Source organism: Cydia splendana, chromosome 19, assembly GCF_910591565.1.
Source record: "Cydia splendana chromosome 19, ilCydSple1.2, whole genome shotgun sequence".
Lineage (NCBI taxonomy): Eukaryota > Metazoa > Arthropoda > Insecta > Lepidoptera > Tortricidae > Cydia > Cydia splendana.
In genome coordinates, this window is record NC_085978.1 from 5023515 (window position 1) to 5050451 (window position 26937).

General features: G+C 38.8%; 1 protein-coding gene across 1 annotated transcript in view; it reads right to left on the bottom strand.

Annotated features, from left to right (window-relative positions):
- Nucleotides 1-712: 712 nt before the first annotated feature.
- The window catches only part of LOC134799952 (PAX-interacting protein 1), a 48590-nt gene continuing 22365 nt past the window's right edge, over nt 713-26937 (bottom strand). The window contains exons 10-16 of the mRNA XM_063772382.1: nt 24705-24881; nt 23775-23921; nt 23146-23358; nt 9233-9385; nt 5364-5442; nt 3514-3727; nt 713-1677 (exon numbers count right to left, since the gene is read on the bottom strand). Of these exons, the coding sequence (XP_063628452.1) occupies nt 1113-1677; nt 3514-3727; nt 5364-5442; nt 9233-9385; nt 23146-23358; nt 23775-23921; nt 24705-24881 (1548 nt within the window). The 3' untranslated portion in view covers nt 713-1112. The remainder of the gene's footprint in view (nt 1678-3513; nt 3728-5363; nt 5443-9232; nt 9386-23145; nt 23359-23774; nt 23922-24704; nt 24882-26937) is intronic.

Below are 26937 nucleotides of genomic sequence, written 5' to 3' on the forward strand. Positions count from 1 at the left end.
CGCGAGTATTTTTCTCAAATAGTTACGTCGTACGCGGATCAGCGTTCATACGAGAACGTACGCCACAATCGAGGCTTTGTACAGATTTTTCTACCTCTCGAACGGTGAAATGTTATATTTAAGTTTTTTTTTTTGTACATATTTAAACTAGCAAGCGCAGCGTAGGACGTCCACCCACAAGATGGACAGACGATCTTGTTAAGGTCGCCGGAAGACGCTGGATGCGGGTCGCTTCCAACCGGCACGTATGGAGGTCCAAGGGGGAGGCCTATGTTCAGCAGTGGACGTCTTATGGCCGAGATGATGATGACATATTTAAAAGAAGCCTTTATCAATGAGACATGTCGGCCCCGTTGGGCCTCTACTTTACAGAGTTTCAATAAGTGTTACTAGATATCAAAAAAACTGTACACGAATTTCGCCGTTTTAGACAGGGGTTCCGCCAATATCGAGTGAAAAATTCCAATATCAGTTACTGCATAACGCCTAGCTTCAAATAGTTGTGCCCTCTTGTCTCGAGTCAAAACACATTCCATTAGGAAGTGCTGTACATCCTCGACGGAGTCGCAGATATCGCAGTTGGGCGACTCTGCTTTCCTCAACAGATGAGCAAACATATTCAATGCAAGTGACCGGACCGAAGCCTGTGAGCACGTACAATATTCGCCCGGTTTAAGGGCGAAATAAAATGCTATTTGAAATAAAACAACTCTTTAGAAAAATCTTTATATAATCAATCTTCTTCACTATGTACAAAATGGTCCAGACCAACAGATTTGTTGTGTATAAACCGCTTCTTACTACTAAGGCATCACATTAACAGTAATAAAATATTCGCATCTCATGGAACAGGATAAACAGGAAAACTTGTAAGGGACTCTCAAAACCAATTAGAGATTCAAAAAATAAACTAAACATCTTTCAAAAGTCAAGAAACTTAAATCATTTACAAAAGTTGCGAATACATACGAGCATAATGTATGGTAACATACACGAAATCTATGTTTTTGTAATCCATTGTTGTCAACAAAAATTTAAGTCTTTCATTACCCAACCCATTTATTGGGTAAGTTGGAAGATAATGACTAATAAGAATGTAAGATAAATATAAATTAGTCTATTTTGACAAGGAATTCTTCTATATCCAATTTCTGCCTCATTATAGCAGACAGCACCACCTCCGTACTGCAGACAACATTGAGAGTCTTCTCCGACTGCAGCAGGTAATACACCAGGTGTAAATCATTAGGCACCGTGAGCACTAAGTAGCTGAAAGGTCGTATGCTATGCATCTCTTGTATGGAGACGTAGGAGCGTCGATTCTTCTCGACTTTTCCGCCGCATAACTCTATTATTTCCGTGAGCGATGATCGAGATGGTTTCACGCAAGGTGTCATGAAGAATGTAACGCCTTCGAAGAGTTTTCTCCTCTGTTCGCCGCAGAGTAGCACCTCTGAGATGTCGCATTTGAACATTTTGTTGAAGGCGTCGTCTCGGAGGCCGTGCTGTGCCTCGTCGGCGAACTTGTTCTGACGCTGGCTCTCGAGCACCCACTCGGTGCTCAGCAGGTGCTTGACGGTGACGAGGCAGCTGACCAGCTTGCTGGTGCGCACCAGCTTGTCCATCACCAGGTGCGTGGCTTCCGCGGCCGTCGACACCACGAGACCTCCGAGTAACCTATGGAAAAACATCTTCGTTAGGAACGTACAAGTGAGACAGATCAGCTACATTTATAGGTATTTTCTATATTGCACAATATATCAATATTGTAACAGTACCTATATTCCAACGTAAAGTTTGCAACTCGAGTTCTAAAGCTAAGAATAAGATCAGTGCGACCAAATTCGTCTGCGAGATAGCTGACTCGACGATGAAGTAGTTAAATAAATTAATTCACAAATAGCGCATTGTAGTCGACTATTGGAAAAATAAGCTTTGCCGAAAGGTTTGCGAGTGGACAATGGTATACAATTTCCTGCAGACGAATTTACCGTAAAGCCCTTATCATCTATGATCCATGACCCGTTTCTAGTCTACAGACGACACAATTAGTACGAATAAAATGACACATTAAACTATTATTACTACGTATAGGACCGGCACAGAGAACCATTATTTTGCGCCATGAGTTGTTGTCAGGCGACATCAACTATGGAAGCGGGGCGTGAGTCTCGTCGTAAATGCCGTTAAAGTTGTGCTTCAATTCTGGTCGTCGTCTACAGGTTGCGATGGCGACCTAATTGTTTGGTATGGCGTCTCTATAAAGTAATAATAACTCAATGTGTATAAACTGCACAAACGACAACAAATATACATCTCGCTACTCAGGACTACTTTCCCCAGTTCCAACCCGTTACCGCTAGTGGCTACTGAGTGAATGAAATACAACTTTACTTATAACTACACGGTCAGAGTATCTTCTTTCTCATCCGATATTTTAGTGTCACTGTAATGAAATTAATGCATTTATTTTTCAGTAATGACGATAAGATTGAAAACCGGTTAGTAATCAAAGAGTCTTCTTTTCTAGGAAGTCGAAAGAGATTTTGGTATTGTATTGGTATTCAGTTCGTTGTCAATTAAGGATTTTTTTTTAATATACAGACTGTAATTAAAAATATTTTATAAAGTAGACTTTGTATAATAAACAGATATAATGGATGTCCATTTAATTTTTTAGCTTCGCGAGTCCGTTATTAGGTTATGCAGTATCGCGTTTTATAATTCTTCGTTTCTCAAATAACAGGTTCAAATTTTTAAAATTTACCCGCTCTTCGGACCGCGGGACTCAGGTCACGTTAGGTATGCCACGCATAGAAGCATCTTTTGATGGGTGTAGCCGACAGTTTGTCAAGGTGTCTCACTTAAGTCAAAGGAAGTGCACTTCAAGTTAACGAGTCTCAGGCGGGCGACCATTATAGGCCCGTCTCTCACGAGGCTACTGTCAAGCGATTTGTGTTTCGTACGCGTATCCTACGCGTCGCTTGTGAGTACCCGCCATATTTATTTCCTACGTTTCGCACACGACAAGACGCTGTGTCGAAGACGACGCGTTTGATATCAGTCGCATGAGACTGTCTTGCTGGTCGCACGCGACTCGAGTCGTATACTCAAGATGGCGGCGGAACAAGCTTTTAATATAAATTTTGTTCAAGAGGTGGAAAAGTATCCATGTTTATATAATTATTATGTAAGAAAAGATGTGACAGAAAAGGCATGGATTTAAATAGGAAATAAAATCAATTTGCCAGGTCAGTAATAACATTCTTATTAAAATTATATTTATACACAATAATTGGATTGCCAAGAGAGCGATGCATGTGGGGTTATTAGATAGTTGGCAAGATAATTTCTCAGATTTTGTGGTGATGTTGTTCCGCAAATGACACAAAATAGTCACATTTGCGTAGCACCGTGTGCGGAAACGAGTAGCACACCAGTAGGCGATCATGGTTTGCATCTCAGTCGCGTAGCATTTGAATAGTCTCGTGAGAGACGGGCCTGGTTACATACCTGACGATGGCGGCGTACTTGTTCTGGTCGGCGGTGGGTATCGCGGAGAACAGCACCCTCGGCGCGAGGTGGAGGGGCGGCGGCACGGCGGGCGGGCGCGGGGGAGGGGGGGAGGCGAGGCGGGGGCGCTTGGCGCGGCGCGGGAGGGACAAGGCCGCGCGCTTGGCGCGCTCGTGCGACTCGGGGGTTATGTTGATAGGCATCTTCCACGCGTCTGGGGGGAATATTTGTGTGAGTTTGACCAAACAATGATTGATTTAAGAAGGACGAATTGTACCAAATTGGATAGCAAAACAATATAAATCGTCGTCACAGAATAAATAATAGTACTAGGTACAGAAGATTCACTCTCTAACAAAACGTGTCTGTTCCGATTAGGACAGATATGACCGCTAGGTGGCGCAAGCGCCACGCGCGGCCTATGGCTAACCACCAAAATTGGTATGGGACGGATGTACTTGTAGCTACTTGTTGCGACGCGACGAAATCGCGGAGTGAGCCACGCCTGTCGTCGTTCCCGCTGTCTGGCTAGGCGACCGACATTGTTAAAATTGACGCAGTGTATAATTGCGAAATAGTTAGAATGCCTAATGAATGAATGTCCAAACTGATCCTGCCGAAAGATATACAACTTACGTGCAAATCAATCACAAATGCTAAAATTTACAAATGTAAACAATAATACAACTAGCCGAACCCGAAAGAGATTGGAATTATCATTGTTAATTATTTCCTAACTCATTTATACCCGCTGTGCTCTTTTAACCTTGTGAACGCCACAGACGGCAATTGACGTCAACGCAAAATCGTGAGAACGACGCCAAAGACGGCATTTGACGTCGATCGTTTTTTGATAAAAATCTACTGAAAAACACCCCACTTTTAGGTTGGCATTATTTATTCACAAAACAAAATTTGACCCCCGTGGCGTAAGTGGGACGGCAAATGGATGCGCCGCTTGGCGTTCAAAAGGTTATAATAAATAATAAAATAAAATAAAAAGCCCATTTATTCCATAACCAAAGATTAAATTTACATAACAAAAAGGTAATTAAAATCTTTTTTTTAATATATATTTTGTACACTTAAACTATTTTTTTTTGTAACTATAATTATATAATTTGGTTAGGACCCCTCACGGGTAAAGGCCTCCTCCAGCTCTTGCCATCTTTTTCTGTCTTGTGCAGTATTGGGCCAGTCCTTATCTATGTCACGGAGTTCATCTGACCACCTGGCGTTTGGTTTGCCGTGTCTTCTTTTGCCGTCTGGCCCTTTCCACAGCGTGGCCACTTTAGTCCATCTTTTGGCGTGCATTCTAGCAACATGGCCGGCCCATTTCCATTTGGACTTTAGACTGTATTCTAACGCATCTATTATTTTTGTCTTTGCTCTAATATCACTGTGTCTTATCTTATTATCCTTTAGTTTTATTTTCAGAATATTTCGTTCGATAGCCCTTTGGCAGCTTCTAATTTTGTTTTTGGCTTCTTCGGTGTATTTCCATGTTTGACTGCCGTATGTCATAGTTGGGAGTAGGCAAGAGTCTATTACTACCTTTTTCAATTTAAGTGGGAGACTGCTTTTTAGAACTTCTTTCTTACTCCAAAACATATTCCAAGTTTTCTTGATTCTTCGATCTATCTCTTCTAAGTTGTTTGTTGCGTTAAAAGATATTTGTTTACCTAAGTACACGAAGCTTTTTACGTATTCAATTTCCGTTCAAAAGGTTAAGAACAGACAACACTTTAAGAACTAAATGAGTGTAAATGGGTAATGCCCTACTACTAATAAAATAATGATAATGAGACTTAGTAAACACAAACTTTACAATAATTAGATAATTCACTTACTCATTAAATGCGAAACTAAACTGTAGTCCATTCGGAAAGGACTGGCTAGGTTGAATTGTTGATATTTCGTGTTCTCGATCTGAAAGAGAATGATATATGTCAGAAAAACGAGGAAATAAAACATTAATCATATCCAAGCAAACAAGTTTACGACTTGGCAACACCCATTATCATAATTGTAACACAAAGTGTACTTTTTGTACTGCAGTATTATGTTGCATAGACAAGTGGAATTAATCAATAAAGCTTACAACTACAACGATGAGATTGAGATATCCCATACAACCATTTCCAGTCGCCGTTACGACGCGGTGTTGACACATCTTGTGTCGACACCGTCTGTTTCGGTCACAATTCCAGTCGCAGAGTCGTCGCCGTGTCGACACAGTTACCAGAAATGGGGAAGGGTCGACACATGACACAAAGTGACATAAAGTGTGGTCGCCGTGTGCACACATTGTTTCGGGTCTGCGACTACTTTATGCCAAAATCATTCGTTCATTCGTTCATTTTGTTCCTGTCAAATGGAAACTGTCAGATGGAAAAATACTTAAATAAAAATAAGTGACATTAATACGCCATCTCTAAAACGGATTACAAGACGTAATTATATATTGTTTGCATTTATATTACAATATGACTTAAATTATTATGGGGAATTACACTGCTCGAGTGATTTGATAAACTAAGTGTAATATAATCAACGCGCCACCACATTGTTTTAGTTTAGCCGGAAATGAAATTGTTTACTTCTCAGTGCCTGTGTTCATAACTATATTATTTGAAGCATTTTTAGTACTTCGATGCGTATACTATACTTAAATAACAGAAATAACGCTTTACATACTACGAAACTTGTTAATTATGATGTATAAATATGGTTTAAGGCTGAGAAATATTGCAGTCACAAAGTAGTTGCAATGTTTCGACTTTGTGTCGTCTCTGTGTTGACACATGACACGCGCTGTCAAAAGTAATAACAAAGTTACTGGTATGTTACTGGATTTGCAAAATGGCTCCTTGTGTTGATTTGTTTTCAGATATTCTCAAAGTGTAAAAATGCCGTGGTCAGAGATGGGCATTAATCGATTAACTGTTTATTCGACTAATTAATGGAATAAAAAAAGTTAATTCTCAAATTTTAATCGCGATTAGTTTAGTCGACCTAACATAGATTGAAATTGAATCAATCTGAATATTAATCGAATAAATTATCGATTAAATCTCGATTGAAAGTTGACAGGGGGCCATTTTTGTACGTAAAAATAATAGAAATGTCTTGCATGCAGATGGTAGCAAAACACTTTGTCATAAAAGTCGAGATGGGTGTCGATATATAGGTTTTAGGGAGTGCCGATTTCGAAAATAATGACCATTTTGGAATCCGAAATGGCGGCCATGCACTGTGTCATAAAAGTCGTCATGGATGTCGTTTTATACGTTTTCTTCTTTCCAGTCGTATCCTCATTGCCTCATTGCATAAAATGATGACTATTTTGGATTCCACTTTTATGACAAAATACGTAGCCGCCATCTTGGATTATAAAATGATCATCGTTTTCGAATTCTGCACTCCCTAAAACCTATAAATCGACATCCGTGACGACGCAAGTTATCTTTATTTTCAGATCTAACAAATTGCTACAGAATACAAAGGACAAAAAAGAAGCGAGGAGGTAATGAAACAAGCAAAAATACAGATGATTCCTCGACGCAATTGGGTGATTCTTAAATTGTGTCCAGATTTTTTTTGTCATAAAAGTTTATATTTTTCACATATTACTCTCACAAGTTCCGTGACATTTCGACCTTGTAATTTTTTAAGTAAATGTTTTTGTTTATCTATGAGGATCTCACTAGAATAGTATAATCAAGGTATGTTTATATTTGATGAATGAAATAGTAACGCAAAAAAAAAATATATTTGTGTCTTATATTCCTGCCGAAGACTTTTATTTTACCTTTTCCTTCTACACAAGTTTGGCCAAGTAATAAGAATTTAGGGCTCTCAATTTTATTTTGACTTCTACAACAGTAAAGCTACGAGGCCATGTTTGGTATCGTTTTCGTATAAATTCGCAGTACCAAATTTAGTTAAGGTATCACATTGACACCATTCCGAAGTAAAAACATATAAACTTATTAAAATACTTTCTTTTAAACTCCTCTTCACGCTTAAACTGCTGAACAGTTTTAATTTAAATTTGGTACACATATATTTTGAGTCCCGAGACAGGATATAATAAGTTATCTCAAAAATCATCCTTTAAAGGTGTGAAATGAGGTGTAGGGGGGAATTCAGAATTGACTTCTTGAAGTTAATACTGTTTAAGTTTAGGTTTGAAGTCATGTTTTTTCATCATTTTTAACTAAATCAAAGATGTAGACTATCCCAAATTTCATATAAATCGGTTCAGCGGTTATTGATTTCCCGTACAAATTTCCACGCCACTTTTCACACCTTCAAAAGATGATTTTGGTTATAAGATCTATCCTATGTACTGTTCCGGGACGCAAACTATTTCTGTACCAAATTTCAACGAAATCGGTTCAGCGGTTAAGCGTCAAGAAGCGTTTCAAAAAAACCGGCCAAGTGCGAGTCGGACTCGCGTATTAAGGGTTCCGTACATTAAGTCCGACTCGCGCTTGACTGCACATTTCTAATAGGTTTTCCTGTCATCTATAGGTAAATAACTATTTTGTGTATTCAGACGGACATACATACAGACGCACGAGTGATCCTATAAGGGTTCCGTTTTTTCCTTTTGAGGTACGGAACCCTAAAAAGATTTATTTTTATTTTGTGGAATGGTGTCAATGTGATATCTTAAATGGATTCAGCACCCCAGATTTATACGAAAACGATACCAAACACGGCCTAGCACCTTCACTGATATAGATATATCAAGATAAAATTGAGAGCCCTAAATAAAGTTTCAAGAGCGGATATCTCAAAAACTATTCAACATATCGAAAAAATTGACTGAATAAACTTGTAACAAATTAAATTAACTTTCATTTTGAATAAGTGGCCATGTCGCTGAGATGCATAGTTTCCGAGATATAATCGAAAAACGGGAAAATGGGACCTTCAAAGCCCCCTCTCTCCCCCCCGCTCAAGGGCTACGGCCGGGGACTTTTGATATGTTCACCTCCTAACTTGTCAAACCGAGTTACGGAGTCAAAAATTGTGTTCCGAGCATTTCCCTCTACAACTTTTGGAGCATTCGTTGCCTGACCTAAGTAGCTTATTGAATTTCTTTAAAAACTTTTCTGTAAAAGGTTGACGGGTGTTGGGTGTTTATATGGTTTCGGTCGATTATTATCATTTGCATTGCCCATGATGACTTACTAGAATTACGAGCACACGAGACACTAATAGTAGTTTGACAAACCTTGGTTTTCAAGAGGTATTTTATATTGACATTTGCTGTCACAAATTTGCTGTCAGATTTAGTCGCAAACCGCACGCAAAGTGCACACAAATGTGTCGACACCTTGTTACGGAAAAGTGTAGACACGGCGACGACACTTTGTTTCGAAACAATTCTAGACACATTGTGTGGACTCTGTTACGACACATCTGACATTTAGTTACCACTTTGTGATTCTGCGACTGGAATGGTTATATGGGATAGTAACCCAAAAAGTTACATTTTTAACAAAATACGATCAAAGTCGTTAAATTAAGGATATTAACCCCTGGAGTCCCTGGGATTGCCAGGCAATAATCAACCTTCTGATTTTAAATTTAGAGTTCAAACTTTATTGTCAATTAGGACGCCATATTGCGTCCGCACCGCTCGAGTATGTGTTGACTGTGCCAGCTTCGTGTGTGCGTATGTGTGTTTGCGTGTGTGTGTGTGTACCTGTGCCAGTGCGCTCATGTTCCCGAGCAGCAGGTCGGTGAGCCAGGCGGGGGTGACACAGGGGATGCCCCACTCGCGTGCCCTGCGGTACTTGGTGCCCTCCGCGCGCTTGCAGATCAGTACTGTGTTATCCCGCGTCATGTACGGAGTCAACTGTGGACAGAAATTAACATAATATTTACACACTATTCATACTAATTAGTGGTAATGATGTGGGCCACGGGTACACTACATAATTCCGAAATATTTTATGGCGAATTTTAAAATATCGAATTTTATTACTCCGATTTTTAAATGCTCGACCCATCAAAATTCCGATTGTCGTAATTACCGAACGATGAAAATCACGAAGTTTTATATTTACGAATAGTAAAACCGACGATTTTTTAAATTCCGAACCACATAATTCCGAATATAACAATTCCGATAGGGAGAAACACCGAATTTAACATTTACGATTTTTGATATCACGAATTCCGAATTGTCATAATTCCGAAATTTTGAATTCCGATTTGACGTGATTCCTATTTTTTAAATTCCGAATAACGATATTCCGAATTTGTTGTTAATAAATATAGGTACCTACGTTTCTACGGGGGGTAGCAGTTCTAACGTAACCTAAACCAACTTTTTTAAAAACTGTTATTTACTGTAGGGCCATAGGGGTCGCAGTTCTAACCTAACCTATACCTACTTTTCTGTAAGCAGTAAGTTTCTAGGGGAGGGAGGGTCGCAGTTCTAACCTAACCTACACCTACTTTTCTAATAGCAGTTGGTTTCTGTAAAGGTCGCAGTTCTAACCTAACCTAACCCACTTTTCTAGTAGCAGTTGGTTTCTGTGAAGGTCGCAGTTCTAACCTAACCCACTTTTCTAGTACCAGTTGGCTTCTGTGAAGGTCGCAGTTCTAACCTAACCCACTTTTCTAGTAGCAGTTGGTTTCTGTAAAGGTCGCAGTTCTCACCTAACCTAACATACTTTTCTAGTAGCAGTTGGCTTCTGCGAAGGTCACAGTTCTAACCTAACCTAACCCACTTTTCTAGTAGCAGTTGGTTTCTGTAAAGGTCGCAGTTCTAACCTAACCTAACCCACTTTTCTGGTAGCAGTTGGTTTCTGTAAAGGTCGCAGTTCTAACCTAACCTAACCCATTTTTCTAGTAGGAGTTGGCTTCTGTGAAGGTCGCAGTTCTAACCTAACCTAACCCACTTTTCTAGTAGCAGTTGGTTTCTGAAAGGTCGCAGTTGGGTGGATTTCAAAATCCAGCGAAAACTTATGGTTCGGTCTTTATAAAAAAAACTAGTAGGTTGTGCGAGTTGCAACTTTTTTATATGTTTTTAAGAACTATTATCTTCATGTTCCTTCAATTACCATCTCCAATAACTTAATAGTTTTTTTTATATAAAATGTTTTATGTGTCTAAAATCATCACCGTCGACCGGAAAAATCTGAACCTTTTTGTTTGCAGTGAAAATTATAGCATACCTATCGTACGATTGCGATTTTTCTTTTACTTATATCTTTTCCATGTTGTTGTTTAACACATGAAAAAATATGCAATAATTCCTTCACCGCGAAAGTACATTTAAAAATATTTAAAATTTTGTCACAAATATTCGTCAACACCGTCATGGTAATGTCAATGTGAGCTTATCTCAGTGTATGAACAACGAAATACCGCTAAAGGTCCTTGCCCTATTTTTCACTTTAGTATAGAATGCCAAAAATGATTTCACTATAAAGTCACATCACTGAATCGTGAGAAATATTACGAACAAATTTGTAAAACGTAGTTTGTCACAACAGAGCATCATCACCGTTATGCTTTGGTTTAAAAAAGTTACAAATGATATATTAGAAATAATTACTGAAATGAATGGCAAACTACATGAAGTTTATTGTGTAGCATAGACATTAACTACTATTATTCGTATTCTAGAAATAAAAACAAGAAACTCTCAAATCGTCATCACCATACCCATCATCACCGGGAAAAAATGACGACCGGTGATGATTTCATGTGTATGGTGATGACGGTTCTCAGAAACTTTTCTAGTTATTTTGCTATAATTCATTATGAAATTAAGCTGTATGTTTGAAAAACGATCTCTATGTCTTCTAACACTATATAATGTCTACCTTATAAATGTAGAATAAATGTAGAAGAAGATATAACTATTTCTTTCACACTAGAGGATGCTTAGTTTTTAATTAACATTTTGACTGAAGTAGGCATAATTTAGGTCATTTAGAACTTAGAACATACAAATGTTTTTTTTTTATAATCTAATAATGTAAATCGTGCAACTTAGAGTCTGTAATTGCATGTTAGTCGTGTTAAAACAAAGTATTTAAACAAGCAACATATATTAAGTTTTAAGCGACCATAGGCTACGGTACTGGCTCACTATCGTGATGGCTTTATGTTTTTTGATAATATTATATTAATTGATGTATATAATTACAGCAATTAATAATTATACCATTGGGTAGTCACCGGACCCAATACCTAACATTTTGTAACTTATGACATGCATTACAAGTAGGGGTCTTGCAACTTATAAAACACTGATTATATATTAATATTTAGCTATTAAACAACATATATATAGATTTAAATCATTATAGCTATTTTTAAAGTTAATTAATAAAACAACAAAAATACAAACTTGTGCAATGAATCAAACTATAAAAAAAAAGTAATATATCATAAAAATTAAGCTCATTGGTAAGCCAGTAATTTTATAATATGACATAAATACCAAGTTATGCAGTAGATAAAAGAAGATGCGGGTTTAAACTGATAATAAGAGTACAATATTGTTAATATGATTTAACATTGAAAAAACCCAAAAAAATAATGAATACATAAATTGCCTATTTCGGAACATGAATTATTTAAAATTATACAATAAAAATACTTCTTAGATAGATAGATAGATAGATAAAATCTTTATTCAACCACAACTTACATGCTTTGTGACACAATAAATAATAACAAGAGACAAAAGGAAAGTTAACAAGAGACAAAAAAAATTAAAAGGCAACATACAATTTTACACTAATAGCAATAATAGCAATTTACATATTTGACATATTTTACATAAGTAGAGGGTCATGTGTTGTGGTAAAGAAATAGGCGCTGACTCAGCATAAAATACTGCGGAGACCGCAGCGCTGATCTTCCGTCAGAACCTTAAATAAACCTACAGTTATGTAGTGTCTTATATATTTATTTATATGAATAAAATGTATTTTTTATAATTTTCTAAAAATAATTTATGTAGCTAGTCTTATGTTCAAAAACATGTTATTTGTAATGTTTATTAAAGTTCTAAAGTCTTACAATTAAAAAAAAATTGTTTTTTTAATACGTTTTTAATACATATGTAAATTAGTTCCCAAATCGTCATTACCGTACATGCAGTGTCATTACCGTCTATAAAAGAGTCATTACCATACCATGGTTGTCATCACCATCTTGCGTTTTTATTTTCCGAAAAGGATAACTTCAAATATAAGCCACAAATGATTGTATAAATACCATACATATCCTCAATATACAGCCCCCCATTACTTTACCCAGCTAGAATCGTGTTAAAGGCGATATGATTCGACTCATCAACGAATCTGAGGGGGTGAGGTGCGCGGCAAACCGTGAAGCCCCGCCCGCGCGTCCCGCGACCCGCTCGCCGAGCTCGTGAGCGCGCGAGCGAACGGTAAACATAGCAGATAGGTCACAGTATAATGATCTTATGATGGCAGTATTTTAACTAGACCGGGAAATGGTCACGTTTTAGAGTTTTTATTGTATATGTACGTATGTTTTTTTTGCATTACGTATTTCTGGTCATTTCATGTAGAATTATTATTTTTATATAGACATGTGTACTTATTATTGATCAGTAAGAACATTTTAATTTCATGGCAGCGTGTTCGGGTTAAAGTACCTAAAGGAAAGTAACAATTTTAAAGGAGACGGTCAATTAAGGGTTCTATTTATAAAGGTTATTAACCTTAATCAATAATTTTACTTTACAGATTCCTTTAACTCAATAACGCTGCCGTGAAATTAAAACGTTGTTACTGATCAGTAGTACTTATTTATAAGCTCTAAAAACAAAAAAAAAACAGTTTCAAAGTAAATTTCTGATAACTTTTTGTCAGTGCAAGCCTTATGGTTTCGTCTTGGCAACATTTTACATGAAAATGTTTTTGGTGGGTCTCATTATCACAATTTCCAATACTTTTGTTGCCTAACTTAATAAATTATTGTTTACAATACCTATCGACTTTATACCTACTTTAATGATCACACAATTTTAACGAAACAATGTTTTCAAGAAAATAATTCAATTAAGTGCGAGTCAAACTCGCGCACCGATGGTACCTACATTTTATGAAGTACATTATATATATATTTTGACGTGAAACGTTAGGTGAACGTCTTTAAAAACCCGTAGTAGAGGTGCCGGACCAAAAACCAAGTGTAACGAAAAGTGTTATGGCGCGGAGGCTTATATCTCCATAACTATAATACCTATATGTATAATTTTGACATCAGTGTATAGAGGAAAGTAGCCATTACTCGGAACTACATGTGCCGCTGATTCTACGCTAGAAACGACGCATTCGGAGCTAAAATGACCCCTATTTTCAGTGTTCATTTAGTAATCACTCATCAGTCCATTAACCGATTTTGATAAAATTGGTGTCATTTGATACATCTTATTTTATTTTAATGAAATATGAGTGAAATAAAGCACGCGGAATTATAATAAGCTTCTATAAAATAAAAATGTGACAGTTTTTACAGAATTTTTATCGCTGCTCTTGTTTGAGGCCACCGTGTGCGAAAAAAAGGGCATAAAACTGACGCAAAATACCTGAAGTAGTAAGATAAAGCAAAAACGGTTCTGTACATACCACTTTTACCCTAGTAAAACATGCTAATCTCGTCAAATAATGCATTAGAATCTATGGCGGCGCAGCAGCGCGAGTTAGTTTGATAGAACACATAGAACGTATGACGGCTGCTTTACAATCTCGAGTTCCTATTGCTAATTACTATCTTAGTTGGCTACTTTCTGATGTACCTATGGGAAAAACATATTTTAGAAAAGGTCACTTCTGTGGACAATACTATAAAAGGTAACGACTCTGGTACATATATATCCCGTTTTTCTCATTTGAGTCTCAAGTACCTACTGAAAAAAAAAAATCCGCATGTAAAAATGCTGCGTGAAAAATTGCTTTTAGATTCCCTTATATTTGCGATGGCTACAGGAAAGACATGAACGAGTTTGCTATAAAACGTGTATTACGTATAAAATATCTATTCTCGTAATTTTGGGGTGTAGTTACAAAAAAAATAGTACCTAATCGTTACATTCATTACTCCAAAATGAAATGATCATATAATTAAATAGGTGTGACGCTGTAATTAATTGATTTAAAATTACCCATCAAATGCTGTATTCAAGTTCATTTAGATACAGTGAATCATTATGACCTCAAATAATCTTTACAGATAAAATTTAAGATATTACTGAAAATAATTAGGGCGAGCGAAGCGAGCCCTATCACTATTCGACAATCTATGCATTCTTGTGGTACACTTTACGGAAAAACTATCGCACTGTTAGGTTTGAGATTTAACATAGTAATTTATATTCATGTCTAGATGTGTTATCAAGCATAAAAATATCATTATATAAACATAAAAAATAAATAAAAGGGTAAATAATGTGTATTACTAGTAACGCCATCTGTTGGACTAATGTTAGTTATGAATATTTCTAACAGATGGCGTTAGTAGTGACAAGGTTAAAGGTTGTTTCGTTAAAATGCGCTGGGTTTTTGTGGCTCAATATAATTGGGTATTTGACTATACTAGTCAAACGGTTGATGAGTTTCTGTTTTCGAACTGTCAAAACGATTTGCTACCATGGAATTTATATGAAACACTAGCATGTGACGTCACAAGCAAATTACCTACTCTTTATAGTTGTTATCGGGTATTAAAATAGAAATTGTGACTAAAAATAACTGCTATCTACGTTTCTCTATTAATCTTCTGGTGCTTTATTTCTTGCATGGTGTAAAATAATTTATCTTAAGTACAGTCAAATACCCTATTAGTAGGTAATCATAATTAATTATGGGTGAAATTTAATACGTGTACGTATATATTTTTTGATTGAATCGATAATCGTTTTTACTACTATGGCGGTTAAAATCACACGTGATTGATTTCGAAATTGCGGCAGTAATGCAGTTGGCAGTAATATCGCAGTCAGCAGCAGTATTGCAGCGCGATATTACTGTCTTACTGTTTCAAATGCCAAAATCGATTTCGCTGACAGGGTTTTTGACATTCCAGGCAATAATGTAGTCGGCAGTAATATTGCAGTCAGCAGCAGTATTGTAGCACGCAAATGTCAAAATCGATATCGCTGCCAGGATTTTTGATATTTGCGGTAGTAATGCAGTCGGCAGTAATATCGCTGTTGGCAGCAGTATTGCAGCGCGATAGTACTGCCTTACTGTTTCAAATGCCAAAATTGATGTCGCTTCGGCAGCAGTATTGCAGCGCGATATTACTGTCTTACTGTTTAAAATGCCAAAATCGATTTCGCTGCCAGGGTTTTTGACATTCGAGGCAAAAATGTAGTCGGCAGTAATACTGCAGTCAGCAGCAGTATTGCAGCGCGACATTACTGCCTTATCGTTTCAAATGTCAAAATCGATGTCGCTTTCCACTCTGGACGACCAGCTAAAGCAACTACCTACTGCCTTACTGTTTCAAATGTCGAAATCAATATCGCTGCCCGGAATTTTGATATTTGCGGTAGTAATGCAGTCGGCAGTAATATCGCTGTTGCCAGCAGTATTGCAGGGCGATAGTACTGTCTTACTGTTTCAAATGCCAAAATCGATGTCGCTGCCAGGGTTTTTGACATTTGCGGTAGTAATGCAGTCAGCAGTAATATCGCAGTCGGCAGCAGTATTGCAGCGCGATATTACTGCCTTACTGTTTCAAATGACAAAATCGATGTCACTGCCAGGGTTTATGACATTTGCGACAGTAATGTAGTCTGCAGTAATATTGCAATCGGCAGCAGTATTGCAGCGCGACATTACTGCCTTATCGTTTCAAATGTCAAAATCGATGTCGCTTTCCACTCTGGACGACAGGCTAAAGAAAGACAGAGGCAGAGGGCCCTTTTTATCCACCCTTCTATCGGGTGGCAGAACTTCCTACTTCCCAGGAGCCGTGGGAATGTTTCTTCCCAACAGCTCTCCACAAGCTGCCCTGCGTTGACTGATTGTACTGGTCCATCAGCAAGCGATGGGGTTATCACATCGCTACGCCCATATTCATGTCTACCGGTCAAGAAGCTATAGGTGCTCCGGACATTTGTAAGGCTTGCTCGGAGTTTAAGCCAACACGTTAGGCCATTTTTGCATTTTAATGAGATATAGTAGTAGTAGTAGTAAAACACTTTATTGTACAAAAAGAAACATAAGATAAGACATGAAAAACACACAAACTTTTATAGTACAAAGGCGAACGTATCCCTTTCAGGGATCTCTTCCAGTTAACCTTTGAGCAATTGAGGGAGAATTGGAGAACGGTAGACATAAAAGTTGTACTAAACGGTATAAAAATATGAGAAGTTTTGGATACATCAAGATATAGATGGTTTTGGTTCCCTTATAATAGATTAAACCTATGTAATGTTAAACACTCATGTATTGAAATGTAGGAAACAAGAATATATTCGCATGAGGAATTTAATATAAGTACCTACCTATTGATATAATATAATACAAACACTCTTGATATAATATAATACAGAATGATTTGGGGTATTCATTATTTATAGAAGCCCTTATATCAAATCATATCATTTTTAGACTTCCGTACCTCAAAAGGAAAAAAAACGGAACCCTTATAGGATCACTTTTGTTGTCCGTACGTCTAATAAGACCTTTTATCTCGGGAACGCGTAGATGTATTGAGTTGAAATTAAAAGCATAACTTAGGTCCTAAAAGCTGTGAAAAATTTAAACTTCTAAGTTATCGGAAAAAAGATACGGCCGTTTATGCCGCAAAAAATGTATATTTCGAAACTCTCAAAGGAATCAAAATGTACCTATAAAGGGGGCCACTGATTAGCACTTCGCCGGACGATATCAACCGGTCAGTTAAAAAAACGCAAAATTTGACAGCTCCGAACAACTGACAGGCTGATATCGTCGGGCGAACTGGTAATCTGTGGGCCCCCTAGAGTATGGTAATTCCCGTTGATCCAGAATTTCTAGAACTATGAAATTTGGCAAGTAATATCGTCACTACAAGTACTGGGAAAATATTTGAAAACAATTTTTTTGTAAATAAATTAATAAATACGTTAAATTTGTACGGGACCCTCGGCGGGCGAGTCCGACTCGCACTTGTCCGGTTTTTTAAGATGAATCTCTTATTAAAAACTACCTTAGTAATTATAACTCTATAGGTAGAAAAACTCCGCGAGCCCAGGACAAAGCTCTGCTTTTTGCTAGTTATAATACATCAAGCATTCGCGAGATGCGCGACATTTCGGTATGGAAAAACAAAGCAATAGTACAAGAGTCTAACTAAATGCGAAGGCCGAAGGCTGAGCTCTGCGTAGGACTGATTCGAAGGTCCGAAGCGTCCGACAGACGCGCGCCACCCGTAACTTTTCCAAGTATTTTAAAGTACAAGTGTCTAAATCGCATGATCCAAACTATCCAAAGGCTGAAGCACTAACATCCTGGACGCCACGGGCCTTCTGCCCTATGCGGAGCTCGGCCTTCGGTCTTCGCATTTAGACACTTGTACTATTGTTCTGTGTTCAAGCACTAACATCCTGGACGCTTCGGGCCTTCGGCCCTACGCGGAGCTCGGCCTTCGGCCTTCGCATTTAGAAACTTGTACTATTGCCCTGTGCTAAGGAACTGACATACTGGACGCTTCGGGCCTTCGGCCCTACACGGAGCTCAGCCTTCGGCCTTCGCATTTAGACACTTGTACTATTGTTCTGTGTTAAAGCACTAACATCCTGGACGCTTAGGGCCTTCGGCCCTACGCGGAGCTCGGCCTTCGGCCTTCGCATTTAGACACTTGTACTATTGTTCTGTGTTAAAGTACTAACATCCTGGACGCTTCGGGCCTTCGGCCCTACGCGGAGCTCGGCCTTCGGCCTTCGCATTTAGACACTTGTGCTATTGCTCTGTGCTAAAGCACTGACGTCTTGGACGCTTCGGGCCTTCGGCCCTACGCGAAGCTCGGCCTTCGGCCTTCGCATTTAAACACTTATACTATTGTTCTGTGCTAAAGCACTGACATCCTGGACGCTTCGGGCCTTCGGCACTCCGCAGAGCTCGGCCTTCGGCCTTCGCATTTAGATACTTATACTATTGTTCTGTGATTAAGCACTGAAATCCTGGACGCTTCGGGCCTTCGGCCCTACGCGGAGCTCGGCCTTCGGCCTTCGCATTTAGACACTTATACTATTGTTCTGTGTTTAAGCACTGACAGCCTGGACGCTTCGGGCCTTCGGCCCTACGCGGACCTCGGCCTTCGGCCTTCGCATTTAGACACTTGTACTTTTGTTCTGTGTTTAAACACTAACATCCTGGACGCTTCGGGTCTTCGGCCCTACGCGGAGCTCGGCCTTCGGCCTTCGCATTTAGACACTTGTACTATTGCTCTGTGCTAAAGCACTGACATTCTGGACGCTTCGGGCCTTCGGCCCTACGCGGAGCTCGGCCTTCGGCCTTCGCATTTAGACACTTGTACTATTGTTCTGTGCTAAAGCACTGACATCCTGGACGCTTAGGACCTTCGGCCCTACGCGGAGCTCGGCCTTCGGCCTTCGCATTAGCTGTCCACACCACGTTTCACGTCAACCATAGCGGCTGTGTCCCTGATACAGCCTATCTCCTTTTTTTTTAAATTAAGTTGTAACTGACTCATCATCATCATCTCAGCCATAAGACGTCCACTGCTGAACATAGGCCTTCCCCTTGGACCTCCATTCCGGTCGGAAGCGACCCGCATCCAGCGTCTTCCGACGGCCTTAACAAGGTCGTCTGTCCATCTTGTGGGTGGACGTCCTACGCTGCGCTTGCTAGTCCGTGGTCTCCACTCGAGCACTTTTCGACCCCATCGGCCATCTTCTCTGCGCGCAATGTGGCCTGCCCATATATATGTCGCAGTAAGATAGATAAAGCCGTTATATAGTTATAACCCTAGGGATATAATTATATGACGTAACATAGTTATATGAAAGCGATTCATTACTATCTTACTAGGTATAGAACTATAATACGGCTTTAGTTTAGTAATATAATTATATTACTGGATTAAGTTTTTTTTTTTTTTTTTTTTTTAATTTATTGAACAATAAGCTAATTAAAGTACATTATTATTACAAGACCCATCGTGGGCAAAACCTTGAGGAGGTTTAGTGATATAGTTATATTACTGGATTATGTTTAGTGAAATAATTGTAGGTAGGAGTGCAGCGGTGCGGCGGAGGTATAGTTATATCCCTAGGGATATAGTTATATGCCGTATGACTAAACTAATGTGGTTAAAAAGGTTATTAATCTGCCAGGGATACAAAGAAAACAGTAAGTACTACACTGCTACAATTATAATACTGAACATATTCCAGTAATATAACTATATTACTAAACCAGAAACGTATTATAGTTATCTTACTAGGAATATGATTATAATACGGCATATAACTATATCCCTAGGGATATAACTAAACCTCCGCCGCAGTGCCGCACTCCTAATACCTACAATTACTATCTTACTAGGAATATGATTATAATACGTTCTATACGGCATATAACTATATCCCTAGGGATATAACTATACCTCTGCCGCACCGCTGCACTCCAACCTACAATTATTTCACTAAACTTAATCCAGTAATATAACTATATCACTAAACTACAGACATTATAGTTATATACCTAGTAAGATAGTAATGAATCGCTTTCATATAACTATGTTACGTCGTATAATTATATCCCTAGGGTTATAACTATATAACGGCTTTATCTATCTTACTGCGACATATATATATATATATATATATATATATAACATTTTCAAGAAGTCTGGTCGCTTGTGGTGAAAAAAAAATGTATGGAGAACAGAGTGGCCAACTTTCTTAAAAATAGTTTATCTAATACTGATTCTAAAATGGTATCACACATGCTATTTACATTTCTACAAATAAAGATATGGCCTAGATGGTGTTGAAGTATGGTGCTAACTAGTAAAAAAGACATAAAAGTGCGATTATCTCGAAAACCACGAAACTTTTACTAGACCTATAAGTGCATTTTCTGGACCAGCCTAAGCTGCCCTGTCGATGGTTAGAAGGTTGTCCATTAATTACTGGACACCCTGTATAGAGATGTAACTAACCCAAATCGATAGTCACAGCAAGCGATTACGATTGGATGGCACGTAGACTGAGGTATCGAATTGTGACGTATAATGAATTTTTATTTAAGGTTTTCGCGCAAGGCATTTAATACACCGACCGAGTAGGTCGCACCCATCGTCAAAATCTAAACTAACTGGGGATCTATTTTAAAGTTTATTTATATTATTTCTGTGTCATACAACCAAGCGCAAGATGAACTGCCTGTAGGCACCTTGAACTCTCAATTATATTTAATTCATGTCGACCGTGGTCAAAAAAATTAAAATGAGTGATATGTATTTAGTTCTTAAATAATTGTATTGCGATATGCCTATTAGGGTAATTTTTTAAATTATTTCAATTAGACATTTTATATTTATTTAAATTTATGATTATGATGATGAATTTGCACGCTTGACGGGCGTGGCGCGTTGCATGCGATCCAAAGCCGGGCGCCTTCGGCACCCTCATACTAAAAGCGTAACACTATACATATATTGTAACATCCCCATACTGTATCAATCCAAATAAATAATTTCTGATTTTCAAAGGAGTCAAAAAGCACGAAAGAATATAATCATTTTGCAGATCGGACGTAGGTATATCAGTAAAGGTGAAATACTGTAAATATATCATACTTACATACTCACAATTATATTATCTAGGAATATAATATTATTTACCTACATTGAAATTGGTTGCTGACCTAGTGAAAATACTGAAATATTTTAACTGTTGATGTAGGAAAGCTAGGCGCTTTCAAGCACCTCGTAAAGTATTAGATGCTTCTGTTATCAGAAAGTGTGTTTTTATAGCACTTAGTGACTTTTTCTTACGTTTCATATGCTTTGTTTCCCATTGTTTGTAAATGGTAAAATCACGTGACCGCGCGGAACACACTGACGCAGGTCCGTCCTCTACAAGCGCTGCCGCGCGACTGAAGAGGGCGTAAGTGCGTTCGCGAGTGATGGCGGTTGCGGATTTAGTAGGTATTGAAACATAGAAATTATTTTAATGATGTTACCGAGACAAAGTGATCCAAATCATCTAGATTATCTTATTACCTATACATTTATGTAAAAAACAAGTCAAAAAAGTTTGTATTGTAGCTCTGAGATTGATTTATTGTTAAAAAAAGGCGTAACTTTGGAATTTTTTTCTATCGAGCAAAGTTTATCTAATCATGTTTTTGAGATCCAAAACATATCTGCCAGATCCTTAAGTATAAGATATATTTTTTTCACAATTTTAAAACATTGTTTGTTATATTTCCGATGGATTCAAAAAACTGGTTCGCTTAGCTCCTACGGGAAAAGCACGCCTTAAATTAAACATTTAAAAAAAAAAATTTTTTGTATGGTGAAATTTTTTGTGCTGAAATCCACCCAGTTACATATAACCTCACCTAACCCACTTTTCTAGTAGAAGTTGGTTTCTGTAAACTGCGCAGTTCTAACCTAACCCACTTTTCTAGTAGCAGTTGGTTTCTGTGAAGGTCGCAGTTCTAACCTAACCTAACCCACTTCGCTAGTAGCAGTTGGTTTCTGTAAAGGTCGCAGTTCTAACCTAACCTACTTTTCTAGTACCAGTTGGCTTCTGTGAAGGTCGCAGTTCTACCCTAACCTAACCCACTTTTCTAGTAGCAGTTGGTTTCTGTGAAAGTCGCAGTTCTAACCTAACCTAACCCATTTTTCTAGTAGGAGTTGGTTTCTGTGAAGGTCGCAGTTCTGATCTAACTTAACCCACTTTTCTAGTGGCAGTTGGCTTCTGTGAAGGTTGCAGTTCTATCCTAACCCACTTTTCTAGTAGCAGTTGGTTTCTGTAAAGGTAGCATGTCCAAATGATTTAAATTCAATTTTAAGAACGGCTGACCATTTAATTACTTCCCTTTTGAAAATCACGAATTTCATTATTCCGAGTTTACAAAAGATCGAATTTCTGAATTCCGAATTATTTTATTTCCGATCGGGCAATGATATTTCGGAATAGACAAATTCGGAAAAAAAAATTCGGATTTTTAAAAATCGGATTTTTAAGCTTTCGTTCATATGACAATCGGATTTTAAGTATTCGGAAATAGCGCAGTCGTGATTTTCTTCTTTCGTGCTTTTCAAAGTCGTGATTTCGATATTTCGGACGTATAAAAAATCGTGATTATGAAAATCGAGGTTATGAAAGTCGGAAAAACATATTTCGGAATATTTGGGTGTTCCCGTGGGCCACACATATTGTAGACATTATAGTAATTAGTATAGTAAGTATTACTTGTAGTGGCTATTTCTTTACATAAAAAAAAGGAGAACAAGGGTACATGGCGGGTAGATATAAAGCTTGCATATATACCATCACTTTAGTTCCTATATATTCCACGGCGCACGTCACTCTATCCCTGGCCTGGCCTGTTCCAACATGCCGAATGTAGCTGTGGACTCACTCACCTTGGCCCCTATATGCTCGACGGCACACGCCACCCTGTCTCGCTCCTCAGCCCTCCAGCCGGACAGCGCAGCCCTGTGGTGCTTGGCCGGCCTGTCTCTGGCCGCGTACATGGCGGGTAGATGTAAGGCTTGCCACGGCGGCGCGACGCCGCGGCGCAGCATGGCGTCAGACAGCCAGTAGGCGGTTACGCAGCGCTTTGCGTCTCGGAGCGCCTGGAACAAAACATAATTATAGTAGAATACGATAATAGTTTACACTATAGGTAGTCTCTAAAGGGTGAATTTGTAGATCTTATTCAAGGTGAGCTAGCATTGTGGTGTAAGAAGTTAAGAAAAGAGAAACATTAACCTTTCGTATCGCCGACTTGAGAAGAAAAAAATCGATCTCGATAAAAATGCAAAAAAAATTACAAAAAATTCGATCATGATTCTAATTATACACATACAAGAGAGCCAATAAAAATCGTCTTGTCAATTTCCCGTCAATAAAATTAGAAACCAAAGATCTAATCAAGAGCGTTGTTTCGTATAACAAAAGATACAAGGATAACTAATATTGGCGGACCGTGACGAGTTACGTCAGAGGGATAAATGACGTATGACGGACGACGTGTTTAGGGTAGGTATACCTGCATGACGACGCCGTGCCGCTGCGTCTCGCAGAGCACGTGCGTGACGCGCGCGCAGTAGCCGGCCTCCACCTCGCCGCCGCGCCGCTGGATGCACTCCGCCCAGCGCGCCACGCGCTCCGCACCCCACGACTGCTGATACTCCACCTGGGTGAAAAATAAACATATTATTCTAATCAAAATGTGTGGCGACAGCGGGGTGCAATGAAATGAAAACAATATGCGTAACAAAGGCGCGTTGTCGGAGAGCGCACTTACACTGGTTTTTTGAGCGTTGAACTAGCCCGTGCTCAGGTGCCAATTCGATATATGCCAATGACCGTCCTTTTTTTGCAATTTTTTTTGTGATGTTTTACTTAACAATAGACAAAGGATTAGCCGTTTGGGGCCAGCTACAAATGAACGACTATACTGTCGGCGCGCCGTGTCTCCGACCATGCACCTTGGGTCCCGTGTGCGCGGATTGTAGGTACATAATGCGCGCTTAATGTGCCATTTACGCTCCACTCCATTTGTGACGAAACCTAGGTCATTTTACGATTTGATCGGAAATCACCAGGAAAAGTAAGAGGAGGAGGATAATTCCTCGATATTCCTATCGAGATGATACAAAATAGAAAAGTTATACAAATGCTTCTCAGAAAGCATGCCACTTTCCATGCCATAGTTATGTTAATTTTATTTTTTAATAAGGAGAAACGTCTGCGAACGATGATATTAAGCTTAGAATAAATTTAAAAGTGGAAAAATTTCTGTTTTGGAAGAGACTTGAACTCCAGAGGCAGCGAGTTAAGTCTCGCCCAAGACAGTAATTTTACCACTTTTAAATTTATTCTAAGCTTAATAGTTATGTTATTTCATTTATACTTCAAAATAATCTTAGTTTACACCTACATATGTACACACACACACACGTGTATGATCACTTACTATGTGGAAGACGCAGCCGAGCAGGAAGAGGTCGGGCGGCAGCTTGAGGTTGGGGTTGTGGCCGTAGAACTGCGCGCGCGGCGGCGCGGCGCGCGGCGCGGCGCCGTACACCTTGCCCGCGCCCGCGCCCGCGCCCGCCCCCGCCCCGCCCACACCCCCCACTGCTCCGCCGCCCTGCTTACAATTATAAATTAAAATTAGATTTTTGTTTCACCACACCAGCTGGTTAAGGGCCACTTGCACCATCCTACTAACCCGGGGTTAACCGGTTAAACCTGTAGTTACCAGTCCAATTTGATACTAGGTTAACGGTTTAACCGGTTAACCCCGGGTTAGTGGGAAGGTGCAAGTAGCGTTACGGCTCTTTTTATTGTTCAACAACTGACAAGAAAGTTGCATTTTATTCACGTGTGAGGCAAAGTAATAAAATACAAATTTTGAGTTGTTTTCTTATGTTTACTGGTAGAACTGACTTTTAAATGGTAAATATTTAATAACATTCATTTTTAATCGGTTTGCTTTCATTTTGTTTGATATTTTACAGTTAGTATTTTCCTTGTGTCGGTGTGGTGAAAAATTTTATGTTTCACTCAGCGGCAAAATTTGTTTAACCTTCGTGCCTTGGAACTCTCGCAATACTCAAGATTCCATTTTTCAATTTTGGAATCTTTCCCTTATTAGCATACCCGAGAAAGATTCCAAGAGGTTAAAAATAAACGATTTCACAAGAGTGTTGTTAAATGTTGAATTTTTGAATTATATTAATAAAAGAGTAGGCTAGCAGTTTTTTTTTTTAATTTATTATTTAGCAGGACCTTTATACCCTTGTATACATCGGCCCTATCATGTCCGTTTCTTATATCTCCAAAAATTATGCCATTTACATCTATATAAGTGGTCATTTAAAATAAAAATAATTATAATCTATTTGTTGAGTATAACTTCGGCTAATCTATATGCCATTTGTGCCGTGTCCGATATTGGGTTGCTAAGGATGTGTATAAAGGCACCGATGTCGTATGGCATTAGATTGGCCGACGTTATGAGCGCCTCCCTAAGGGCGCGATTTCTACTACACTCTACAAGTATGTGATAGACATCTTCTACTGATCCACAGATATCGCAGTTAGGAGACTCGATCTGTTTCATTAGAAACCTAAATTTATTGAGGGGCACGTGACCAGTTCGCAATCTATGCGCCGTTACAACAGTTTTTCGACCCATGTTAGCATTAAGGCACCAAGGAATCCGCGGAGGTTCACTTGCTATGGCCTTGTACCAAATTCCTTTTTCTTTAGAGCGTTCGTTAAAATATTCTTTCCATAGCAACTGGGTTGTGCTCCTATAGCGGCCAAAAACTTCCAAATAAGACGGTCTAATGATCGTTTCCTTTCCATCCACTGCAGCCCGTCTAGCCAGCCGATCAGCCATCTCATTACCGGCTAGCCCGATATGAGAAGGAACCCACTGCAGTCGCACTGTGCTATTAATGTGCTTTAACAGAAGGATTTTTTCCAAGATTTCATAACCAGTAGGTACCCCTCTGTGTCCACGGATCGATCTCGAAATGTGTTGTAATGCGCTCTTACTGTCTGAACATATTACTACTTTTCTAATTTGTCTGTTAGAAATATAGGAAAGTGCTTGCGAGATTGCAACCAATTCAACTGTCATCACACAAACATTTCCTACGACCTTAAACATGTTATCCTGGTCACATAAAGGATTACGTGGGTCAAAAAAAGCGGCTCCTTTTCCAAGGGGACTCTTAGACCCATCTGTGTATAAAAATTGCCAATCCTTATACTTTAGACGTAACTCCTCCAACACATTATATTTAAGACAGTTATATTCATAAGTATTTTTAGAGTCCCTTATGCAGTCTAAATTGGAGGTAACCAGAGTGTTCACATCTATATTTGATACCCACGTGTTAAGAGAAAACATTTGTAGGCGGTCAGATGAGAATATGGTCTCGTCTGCAACGTCCCTACTAGCGGTAACTAGAAGAGGCGGTTTTTTATTTACCCAGTACCTGTTCTGATTAAGCAAGGTTAAATTGTGAAGCAGAGAGTTGGTCTCGTTATTTGAAGTGGAAAGAGCCTTTAGTCGGTACTTAATTGCAAGAAACCGCCTCCTGACAAATAGAGGTGGAATGCAAATTTCACTTTCCATACTATGGATGGGGGTGGTTCGTATGAAGCCGCCTACAATCCTCAGCGCCCTGTTTTGT